The sequence below is a fragment of the Fringilla coelebs genome, assembly GCF_963513975.1.
Source record: "Fringilla coelebs genome assembly, chromosome: 4".
Taxonomy (NCBI): domain Eukaryota; kingdom Metazoa; phylum Chordata; class Aves; order Passeriformes; family Fringillidae; genus Fringilla; species Fringilla coelebs.
Window position 1 is genome coordinate 61,836,780 of NC_140032.1, and position 12,190 is coordinate 61,848,969.

General features: G+C 37.6%; 1 protein-coding gene across 2 annotated transcripts in view; it reads left to right on the forward strand.

Moving 5' to 3' along the window:
• Positions 1–12,190, forward strand: part of TBC1D9 (TBC1 domain family member 9) — a 48,558-nt gene that overhangs the window by 18,256 nt on the left and 18,112 nt on the right. The window contains exons 3-11 of one of the 2 annotated variants that reach the window (XM_084205135.1): positions 534–652; positions 2,267–2,495; positions 3,471–3,547; positions 3,623–3,732; positions 4,830–5,037; positions 7,832–8,038; positions 9,467–9,637; positions 10,090–10,240; positions 11,795–12,009. In XM_084205135.1, the coding sequence (XP_084061261.1) occupies positions 534–652; positions 2,267–2,495; positions 3,471–3,547; positions 3,623–3,732; positions 4,830–5,037; positions 7,832–8,038; positions 9,467–9,637; positions 10,090–10,240; positions 11,795–12,009 (1,487 nt within the window). Of the gene's footprint in view, positions 1–533; positions 653–2,266; positions 2,496–3,470; positions 3,733–4,829; positions 5,038–7,831; positions 8,039–9,466; positions 9,638–10,089; positions 10,241–11,794; positions 12,010–12,190 lie in introns of both variants that reach the window. The other variant, XM_084205134.1, reaches the window with a different exon arrangement.

The window sequence follows — 12,190 nt, forward strand, 5'->3', positions numbered from 1 at the left end:
GTGTGTCTGCGCTGCTTGTCACTGCTCTTACAAGCTAAGCAATTTTTCTGATGACAGTTTAGTTTTATATACATAGCTCATGCATTTAATCATTGCTTTTTACAGCAGTGTTAAAGCCAACAAGAGATAAAATAGTTTTCAGACCACCTCCTGAGTTCTAGAAAGGTCTGGTTGCATCCAGTAGTTTTAAGGAGAAGCAGCAGCAGCAATCATTTGTGGTTCTGAAATATTGATAACATATGTAGGCTGTTCTGCAACATGATTTATGTATCTGTACTACAACCAGAATTGTGACATTCCCCTGGAAGTTGCATAGAATATTGCATTCTGTTGCCTTCATTGGAGCTGTTAAATTAAATAAAAAAGGGAGAAAATTTTGGAATTTCCAGAAGGACAGCATCTAATGAAATATTGCATCTCATCTTACTGGCAAGTTTTCTTAGAGTTTTTTGTTTGTGATTAAAGGGACATTGATGCTAGTGAATTATTAATTTTGTGTCTTTTGGTTTGTTTGTTTGTTTGTTTTTATATAGGTTGCTCGAGGAAGGAAATCACTGAACACTGGGAATGGCTGGAACAGAATTTGTTGCAAACTCTTTCAATCTTTGAAAATGAGAATGACATAAATACATTTGTCAGAGGAAAAATACAGGTAGTGTATTAATTACTGCAAATGTTGTTAGTGATAAATATGTCTGGGGAAAGAAAAGAGATGTGAATTTGAAACAAATTGGAGCTGGTAGTCCCCAGGCTGCTCTGCCTTTTTGAAAGAATACCAGATGCTAAGTAGCAACACGTGTGTAAAAATCAGGGAAACTGGGAATAGTGCACATAGCTTAGAGCAGTGGGATTTTTAAAAAACCTATATAAATATAGAGGCAGGTCTTAAGGCATTGTAAGTTCTAAAATTAATTGCACTGTCTTAAACTTTGACAGTTGTCTGTGCAACTGTTTTTCCCTTGCAAGGCTTAATTTTAATGTTTTTTCATGCACTCATAATGTCTCCTCCCTCTCTTCTGTGTAGTTAAATCCTGTAGTATTGGCATTTGCACTTCATACAGGTGTTAGGGTTGCTAGTTCATTGATTTGTTTCCTTGGTGGGAAGTGGGAGTGTGGGTTTTCTCAGAATTTCCTTTTCTCTTTATAGGTCAGATAATAACTATACTGGCAAAAAGTCCTTTTTTGTACTAAGAATTATCTAAAAATACATACTTTGTTCAAAGTTTGTAAGAAAAATTGCTGTATTTATTGGTGTGTGTTCAAAGAATTGGCTTTGTCTCATTCTTCTTTTAACATTTCGTATAGTAAGTCAGCTCTCTTACAAATCCCACAGTTGCTTGTGTTTCTCCAGTGAATCAGGTATAAGTGCTAGAGATGGTCATGGAAATACCTTATATGTAAAGCCATCTGTGTTTTGAAATATAATCCTTAAGGAAATTGTTACTTCTTAGATTTGGACTAATACTAAATGTGAACAATGTTTCTCTGTCTTATACTCTGCTCTTCATGTAAATATGGAGGAAGTTGAAGGCAAAAAGGCAAAAATTTTATAACTTTTATGTAAAAGACAATAAAGATTGGGAAAATAAGCAAATGAAACAGCTTCAGTATAAAACAGAAGGCACTATAGTCTTTAAAAAAACATCTTTTGACCTGTTGCCTCTTCATATTTCATGAAGGTTATCTGCACCTGAAAGGGGGAAATTTTTTTCCACCCTATAGTAAATCTAATTGAAGATTTTTTTTTCTTCTTTCTCCCCCCCCTCCCCCACCTTGCTCTTCTATGCTCAAGGTCCACAATAAGAGGCCTCATAGAAGTAATATAAAATTTTCCCTAAAGAACAACAGTTCCTTTTCTCCCTTTTTCTTTTTCCCTTCCCTTCAAAAAAAAATTAATGTGAAATACAATGTCTGTCTCCCCAGGAAGGAGGAAGAGGACAATACTGCAGATCATAGGTGCTTCACAGGGCTGTTAAGAGTATTTGGGTTAGGCTGGTTAATTTAAAACAAGGTCCTGGCAAGTGGTTGGTGTTTGGTTGATTTTGACATGGGCACAGTAGGGAGTAAGGTCATCAGAAAGAAAGCCTTGAATAAAGTAAATAACTACATAAGCCAAAGAGTGAGCAGGACAATAAGAGCTCACTGAACGACTTCCTTGGCATTGCAATAATTGGCAGTGCCCTGTGGCCTGGATAGCAGTGGGAATTAGAATATCTGATAGCCCATGGCCACTAACAGGATGTGTTCTTTCTTTATTTCCTGCCAGGGCATCATTGCTGAGTACAACAAGATCAATGGCATCAAAGAGGATGATGACACAGAAAAATTCAAGGAAGCCATAGTGAAATTTCACAAGCTGTTTGGGATGCCAGAGGAAGAGAAATTAGTGAACTACTACTCCTGCAGTTACTGGAAGGGGAAGGTTCCCCGTCAGGGCTGGGTGTATCTCAGCATTAATCACCTTTGCTTTTACTCTTTTCTCATGGGCAGGGAAGGTATGTTTTCAGTAGAACAATAATTTGTGCATCTAAAAATGGTTAGGAAATCTCCTGTAGCTTGTTACTTTTCACATACTGATCACTGAGGGTACAGAGACTACTGAGGGAAAGAGAAACAGAGCAATTCCCTGATTTGCCACACTGCCTAACTGTGTGCTTGTTCCCTTGTTTGTTTGGTCTTTCTCAAAGTAGTTGTCTGTAAAACGGTATTTGGCATTGTCTAGGGACATGGTTCACCTCAGGAGCTATGCCCAAAAGGGAATAGGGACAAGATCACACCAGTTCTGGCCTTCTCTTTTGCTCTTACACAATCCTCAAGTACTACTCTGGCAGACTTTGCAACCTTAAATGACATATCTGCATATGTTCAACACCAGAACAAGAGAAAGGTTTCAGAGGAGACCCAGTATAAAGAACTGCACGGTGTGGATGCAAGCAGGCTGCTCTACAGGGAGTTAATTCAAACCATGAACAATTCAGCAGTATTTGGTTATGGGCAATGGATCAGTCTTGGGATTTAGCCCCTGCTTTAAGGACACCACCTGTATTGGTGTTGGGAGAAAAGCTTAGGTTCTGTTGTGGCTGCAATATTTGAAACTTTTTACTCTCTAAAAATAACACAAACCTGTCTGATGTGTTTAGACTGTGTTTCTTTGCTTCCATAGGAAAAGAGGACATCAGAGTCTGAGCAAGTGCAGTGATAATGATAAGTCATGTTAGCTTATATAGCTTTGTAATGCTTGTGTGGTGTTCTGTAAGTAAAGTAAATTATATTTAAACTCTTTTATCTCCTGTTTGTCAGGTGACAGTGGTTTGTTTGTACAAACTTGATCTATTTATGCAGTGCTCCCAACTTTTCAGGATGCTAGAAAAAGTCAGTTGAATGCATTTTATGGGAAGAGGAAGCTAAAAGCTCCTGAATATGCTCATTTTTGTACTGAATCTTGGTTTTTTTTGTTTGCTCCTGTTCAGCAAAGTTAGTTATCCGTTGGGTTGATATCACTCAGCTTGAGAAGAATGCTACACTGCTCTTCCCTGATATGATCAAAGTGAGCACAAGGTCAAGTGAACATTTCTTTTCAGTATTCCTTAATATCAGTGAGACATTTAAACTAATGGAACAGCTTGCCAATATAGCTATGCGACAGCTTCTGGACAATGAAGGATTTGAACAAGACAGGTCATTACCCAAACTGAAAAAGAAATCCCCAAAAAAAGTATCTGCTCTAAAACGGTAGGTAGCATCAGCTCTTACTCATTTGTTCCTCCTCAGTCCTTTTACTTGCAGGATTTTGTCCAAAAGTTTTCTAATGTTTTGACCGTTTACTGCTACTCCAAAAGGAATGATTGATTCCAATAGTGGCAAAATGTGAATAATTATTAAAATGTAATTATTTGGTGTCTTGTTGAAATAGGAATACGAGCATGCTGCAAAAATAAACTTTCTCGAACCAAATGCTCATGTGTTCAGAAGCTCTTTAGTGTATCTCCTGACACTGGCCACATTTTGGTATCTGTTGTGAGGCCATTTTTTGTCTGTATGGGAAGGTAATAAAGTGATTAATGTGTTATTAAGAACTATTCCTAGCATTCATACTTGGTCTTATCACTGGAATAGAGAAATTGGAGTCTAGATTTTTAATTCTATCTGGAATATAGTTTAGGTAACAGCGCTACAAAAATTAACATAAAATTCTAAGGGATGAAAAGTTATCTGGAAAATATTTTTTCTTCTTTTAGATCACAGTTCAGCTTGTTAGTTTCTTTTTCATTTTTTCTTTATATGTCATTCATGTTAGTGTACTGTACAGAATTATAGCCAGTGCTTGTTTATATTTCACATGATTTAGTGATGTCTGACATGCATTGTATCACATTTGTTTGTCCTTACTGTTGAGTGTTTTGCACTGAATGCATTATCAAGTCTTGAAGTTGTTACCAAACTCTGACCTTAAGGATTCCATAATGTTAATAAAAAAGCCTCAAAGAAGCATTTTTTATTACTATTAGCAAAAAATGGATTCATTGTATATATTCTCAGAAAGTACGGCTGAATATGGAAAGCTCACTCAGTCTTTCCTCTCTGAGAAGTAAGGATGAATGTCTGATTCATTCATGGCAGACTTTTTTTTTTTAATGTAGTTTTAGAACCTTCCAAAAGAAAAGAGTGTATTACCATTATAGGAAAATTATTTCCAACTTTTTGCTGTACAATCCTTGCTTAGCTGAGTTATTTGTTACAGGTAACTTGCAATGATTTGCATAAAATACATCTTAAAATGTATTAATACATTCCCTAAACTAAGAAAATCTTTCTGTGGGTTTTTTTAGAGATCTTGATGCCAGAGCAAAAAGCGAGAGATACCGTGCATTGTTCCGACTTCCCAAGGATGAGAAATTAGATGGACACACAGACTGTACTCTTTGGACTCCTTTCAACAAAATGCATATTTTGGGTCAGATGTTTGTTTCTACAAACTACATTTGCTTTACTAGTAAAGAAGAGAACTTGTGCAGCCTTATTATCCCTCTTCGAGAGGTAAATACTTGTATTTTTTAATTTATAGGGCAATATAAATAAGCAATGTCTCATTAGATATTTCAGGCTAGCTTTGAATTTTTTTTATTTAGGTGAGGTTTTTTTACTATTATTTCTTTTTTGATTCTTTTTGGAGAAAAGCCTCTTTTCATCCTGTTTATCTCTTGTGAGCATGCCGTACTGATGTAATATTTAGTGACAGTGTATCTTAGTTCATGGTTCGTGCTAAAGCTCACGTGGAATTTTTTTTATCAGTTTTCATAATCCTTGTGAGTTCTTCCTCTCTCATAACTTGTATTCTGATTTACAGCCCAGTTTTACATTTTTTGTGCCTTATAGGGAGGAGTGGAGGGTGAAACTTCCTAGATTGGATAAGTGGAAATTCTGTTAAAGAATCTGTCAGATAAGATTTGCTTTCATCAGGTGTAAAAAGATTCATAATCCTAAGGTTTTGAATTGCCCCTCACACAGACTTGCAGTTGTTTATTCTTGTATGTGGAAAATATTTTTTCTGTATTTTTCCAATTGGTGTGTTTCCCTTTTTAAAGCTGGTTACTTAAAGCAAATCATCAGTAAGAAGAGTTTGTTTGATCCAATAAAAAACTAATTATGTTGGGGAGTTTTTTATGGTTGACTTGATTTGTGGGTTAATGGAAAATTGTGGTAAGTAAGTTTTGGAAATAGTAGCAAAGCTGATGTAACCAAGGACAGTTTGGCTTGAGTGAAGAACCACAGAAGATTTCAAGGCACTGTTTTCCCCTGCAAATCATTGTGTAAAACGAGTACATATTCAGAAACTTTGAAGTACAGCTTCTCAGCAGCTTGTTGCAACAACTTTGGTTGTTTGGGATGAGACATTCAATTATGGTTTCACTGTTTGTCTGACAATCAAAGGGAATGACAGTCCTGCAGGTAAAGTGGTGGAGGAGGAGTCAAAGTCTTCGTTTAACAGGACCTCTTTTCCTGAATGCAGAATCAGGAACTGCTTTTGATAGCCACAGTCACAGCAGCACAGGATTCAGAGCAGCTCTAAAGCTTTAAGGGACAGAAGTAGGTGAAGGAGTAAATGCTTCTGTTTGAACAGCTTCAAGTCTCAGCACCAGCAAGGAGAACAGTAAACCAGGGGGGTAGTGCCAGTCCTCAGAACATCTGATCAGTACCTTTAGTAATTAAAGGAAACCTTTCTATCTAATTAAAGCTTTAGGTTAAACCCTAAGTTAATTCCAATCGTCTGTAATATCCTGGAGGTGTTTTGACAGATGAGACAATAACAAAGCATTGATTCAGAAATTATGAAGGGGAAAGATATTTTTCAGTGACTGACTGTACTGCTCACTGCACCTTCAGCAGGAGCCCTCTCCAAGACAAAGCACTTCAGATATGTGTGTGTCTCTATTGAATAGGGAATAAGTGGAGATCAGCTCTCATTATAGCAGAGCTATATAATTAAGCTTGCTTTAATAATGTCTGTCCTGTGCCTTTAGAACTTACCTGTATTGTGTGCTGATTGCACTCGAACAGCTTTTTAAGTGGAACAGGAAACATAGGGAACACTTTTTAGCTAACTTCAATATGCTATTAGTGAAGTCCTTTAAGTTAACAAGTAACTAGTAGATTTGTAGTTAACAGAAAAATAAAAGGAGGTGGGGAGAGCAGAGAAGTGGTTTAGCCCATGAGTGGTACATTGCAGTCTTTAAGTCTTCAAAGAGAATACATGAAAAATGGTTACTCATCCATTTAGCTAGAGCTATTAATATTGTAGTACTCATGTCTTACCATTGATTTCTGTTTTTAAAAGGGTTAAAGGAGCAAAAGTCAAGGTCCTAGCAATAAATGTCCCGCTTTCTATTCTGAAGGCAGTAAGTCAGTTTTCATTAAGAAATCATCTAAAGTAATAAAAGCTGTAGTTCAAAGTATTTACAATTGTGATTTGTGTTTTGTTCAATGTATGAACTGCACAAACTTGATGGATTGATATGTTTATAAGGTAATAGTTGGTAATGTTTGGGACACACAGCTGTTACATAATTCATCAACAGTGTATGTATGACTTATCCCTGAGATTTCTTTGTGTTAATGTGCTTTACCAAAACCTCAGGGAACTCGTTCCCTGTACTCAGTAGATTGTGTTATGAGTTCTGTTTACAGGTTGGAGTTCAGTTAGATTAGTGACTGTTTCCCTAGCAACTGAAGGCCATACAGAAGCCCCCACCTCACAGGGTTAGGTATTTTCCTTTGTAAGGGAAGACATGGGGCTAATTTGCCTTTGTTGCAATTTCTTGTGTACTGTGAAAATGCAGTTAAAATACTACTATGCAACTGTTTTCACAGTATGCAACTATAGTACAGTTGTACAGGAGCACCATCTCAAAAATGGTTTATTTACGTGTATTGGCAGTAAAAGGTAGGCCAAGGTTTCTGTGGCCTGTGCTCACAGTGTTAGGAAGCAAGAGAGGGATTTGGAAGTCCTACAAAAAACCTGATAGATTTGTATCCTACAGATGAAATTTTGTTTTACTGATTCTTTTAAAATACGGTCTGAGGAAAATCAGCTAAGTAATGCAGGGGAGTTTTGATGAAAAATGTATTGAAACCAATTGTTGGAGGGATTACAGCCTTTATCTTTCAGGCTTGTAAGCCCTTGTATGCAAACCATGTTTTCTGGCAAAGGGTGTCCATAGGGATTTGATATAAGGGTGGAAAGAAGCATGGGTTTATTGTATTAAGATGGTTTCTTAAACCAAGCAGCTTGATTAACTAAAGATCTTAAGCTGTAGCAACTGTTTCTTCCTAGGTGACAATTGTGGAAAAGGCAGACAGCTCTAGTGTGCTGCCCAGCCCACTGTCAATCAGCACAAAAAACAGAATGACATTCCTCTTTGCCAACTTGAAAGACAGAGACTTCCTTGTACAGAGGATCTCAGACTTCCTGCAACAAACCACTTCAAAAATATACTTGGATAAAAATATTTCTGGAAGCTATATCAGCTCAGATGATGAGGTATGTGATGGAGCATGAATCATTTACTAGAAGAGGATTTTAACTGGTGTGGGGAGAGGAAACACCTTTACATTTTTGTAAAGCTAAACCTTTAGGCACAGTAATGTGACTTCTTTTTTGTTAATGCTTTTGAGCTGAAGTGTTAAAATTTGTCAGTTAGGATATCTGTCTTTTTCATGTTATACATAAGAGAAAGTGTCATAGTTAATTAACTGGTTGATTGAATAGTACTTTCAATATCTACTTTTAATATTTAGTACTTTTAATAGTACTTTTTATATTTACTTGTCCAACTGAAATGTAATTGTGGAATTTTAATAATTTGAAGAAATTATCAGTTGACATGAAACTCCTTTTTTTCAAGAGTTTATCTGCTAAATCCCATCTTTTGAATCTTCTGAAAACAATGCCTGAGCTGAGCAGGTTTGTATATGCACTGCTAGTGAACTTTGGAACACTTGGCCTAACAGGAATAAAACAGCCCTGTCCTGAACATCAAATGACCCAATTCTGAATCACATCCTTAGATATGTGTGCTAAGTAAATACTTCTTAAAAGTTATGATTAGATGCACTTTTCTTAGGTGCTTTGAATGTCAAGTTTTCTGCTGAATTCCAGCTTTTATGTATGAAATTCAGAACATATTAACAACCTCATCAGTTCTGTTAAACGCAGCAAAGTATAGTAATTCAGATCTCAAAGTAGAAGAGGCTTTTGTGGTGTATCATTTTGGTATTATGTAGGTAGATTTCACATTCCAAGTCTGTCCTAAGCCATACCTTAGTACTGTCCTGAGAAGCCCTACCTGTTTGCCAAGTGTGTTTTACAAGAATTTTTCTACTTGCTTTGTTGATGGTGAGGTATAATTACTGTGTTGTCGTATACCAGAGCATGTAGGCATGTATAGTGCTGGAACTTTTGCTGTAAATGGATCTAAGTGTTCTACCTACTGAATTATAAACACAAATTAATTGTAAGCATTAACTACAATTTGTAATATGACTACGTGTCTAGATATGCATGACTGACTTGCAATTTCAGGCATTTGGCGTGAACTGCTCCGTGAGATTTTACTGTGATGCAGTTTCAAATCTGTTCGAGAGTCAGAAAATCCTTTTTCTTCAAAATACTTTTCTTACAAATCACAGTCTAGTCCCATGATGTTGACAGATCAAGGGAGCTGGTTCAATTGCCCAGGGCTACTTAGGCTTATCATTACCCTAGCAATTCCAGTTCTAGAATTTGGTTGTGTTTCAGGAGAGCTGTTGAGAAACTGGAAGCTATTTCATTATTCTCTACTGGTCTAATTTCTACTGGCTTAGGTTTTTGTTAACTGTTAGCTTGTGTACATTTTGAAGTAAAGTGAAGTAAAAAGTCCAGACACTGGCTCATCTTTATGCTTGTATTGCTTGTGACTGCTTTCTACAGGTGTTTACAAGGTCAAGTAGTTTAATTTCTGCCAGCCCTCACAAAAGCCTGAGCTCTGAGTCGGAGGGAGAACGACAATTCAACCTCAATGATAACGGTATTCCAACAGCAACTCAAGCTTTAATGACAATGTATCGGCGCAGGTCACCGGAGGAGTTCAACCCTAAGCTGGTAAAATACACCTCTGAGTGCTCCACCTGACTGAAAAGGCAGTGAAATTTTGTTTGCCTTAAAACCCATGTTGCTGACTCAGAAGAGTTTCATTCTGCCAGACAGTTAAGAAGAGGCAGTATTTTTCACAGAAGTAAAGGCTTGAACATGATGTTGTTTTACCAGTACAAATAACTTCACTACGTAAAAGCAAACTTGGATGTAATTCAAGGAGAGGTTGTATTCCTGCTCTTAAGTATAACTGCTTCACTTAGCAGCAAGGTCTACTGGCATAGAAACTAGGAAATGGGAGGAGGCAGGCCATTAAGAAGGTAACTGGACTGTAGCCAAATTATTTCTTGCTCACTTGGAAGGTTAGAATATTTGCAGGCTCTTTAGCACTCAAGATTTTAGTGGGTCAGAGTGTTAGAAAGAGAAGCTGCATCTTTATGCCTGCCTCTCTTTGCTTTTAGGCCAAGGAGTTCCTGAAGGAACAGGCCTGGAAGATTCACTTTGCTGAATATGGCCAAGGGGTTTGTATGTATCGTACAGAGAAAACAAGAGACCTTGTGCTAAAGGGCATTCCAGAAAGCATGAGAGGGGAACTTTGGCTGCTCTTTTCAGGTGGGTTTCTGCTTGATTGTGTCTGTGGGATATAAGCAAAAGCATGAGGGAAGAAGGGAATTCAAAGTGATTAAAGGTGCACATAATAAATGTCTGAAAATATTTGGAGTAAGTAAGGCTGTGATTGTTAGTAGGCACCAGACAAGTTTAGACAAGATTTCTTTTCAGACCAGCGAATGCCCTTTCTCAAACAGGCTCACATAATTAAGGAGGAATACATAAAAAGCAGAACACATGCTTGGTAACCAGAAGCCAGTAGTTTAGGGACCCTCTAGATGTTCAGCAACCACCAGCAAGCCTAATTCCCATTTATTTAATAATTTCTGGATCCAGTTAAGCTTTTGGCCTTCACAGCAATTGTTGCAACGAATTTCAAAGTTTAGACATGTTGCATGGAACCACCATCTTTTTTTTTTTTGGGGTGATGTATTAAAAAAAAGCTACTCTAACATTTTATTAGATGCTTCCATTACGTGAAAAAATGGTATGAAAATATTTGTCTGGGATTCTGTGCCATAAAGGATTCTCTAGATATGTGTCCACTTAAAGTTGGTTTTTTTTGAAGTTGAAGAATTTTATTACTAGTTATATGGAAATCAATCCTACCTCAGGCATTCTCCATAACCTGTACCTCAGGCATTCTTCTATCACCATATGCCTTCTTTAGCTCTACCCTCCCCAAGATAACTACCACTGCTGCCCACTCCACTTCTGATATGAGCACGAGAGCCTTTTATCTGATGACCTAATGATGCTTTCAAGTTTGTTTTCTATTTCTTCCCCAGTAATAAATAGTCATGTACATTTTCTCTTTGCTGCTGGGCAGTAGAGGAATGTTTTCAGAAGATAGCTGCAGGAATGCAGAGCTCTGTTTCGTGTCCTATATTGTGTCCAGCCAGTTTGGACTAATTTTCAGTGTGTGTCTATAACTCATATTTTCTATGTAGATTACTTTATGCTACTGACACTTGATTTTGTTTGCGGAGAAGTTGTAAAGTCAGTAGTGAAATCTCATAGCAACTCTGTGAGCATGTAGTGGTATCCTTAAGGCTGAGTGCCCTGCCCAAGATGACAGTGTCATTGTGAGAAGTAGGAGTAAAACTCATGAGCTTTTGTCCCTTGCTCTTGGCTGACATGTCATCATTTCTGCAACCAGACATTAATCTGCTGTTCCCAGGACAAGTAGCTTTCTCAGAGACAAGTTTTGAGTTATTTAGGATAACCAAACCCACAGCCAGCTGCAGACGGAGCTCGTGATACCATGTGACTGCACAGTTGGTTTGTTCTTCACGCCTCCTGTTTTGCTCCGGCTGAGAGGGATTTTAACCTCATTATAAAAAATGCCTGTAGAGAAGACAGGAAGGTGATTTGATAATCACCAAAGCACCTCCTTTTAAATTTTTGAATCACCTTTAAAGAAATAATATTTTCATATTTGTTTTCGAAGTTCTTGGTGACACTCGGAATGGAAGGGGAGCAGATTATCATGTTGAACTACTGTACCTGCTAAATTTTCATTTTCTCCGGGTTATAATACTCTTCTCCTACTCCTAGGAGCCATTAATGAAATGACCACTCATCCTGGCTATTATGAGGACCTAGTGGAGAAATCAATGGGAAAATACAATCTTGCTACTGAAGAGATAGAGAGGGATCTGCACCGCTCCCTTCCAGAACACCCTGCATTCCAGAATGAGATGGGTATTGCTGCTTTAAGGAGAGTCTTGACAGCTTATGCTTTCAGAAATCCAAACATAGGATATTGTCAGGTAATTGAAATACCCTGCACTCCTTCGGTTTCTGGAATTCCAGTTCTTTCCTTGCAGTCCTGTTTCTTCAGTCATGTGTGTGAAGGTTCAGCTGTGTGAAGCACACTGGGGTGTGGATGGTGCTGAGAGCTCACAGCTCAGTGCTGCAGAGGCAGGAATGCTGAGGCAGAGGGTTGTCACA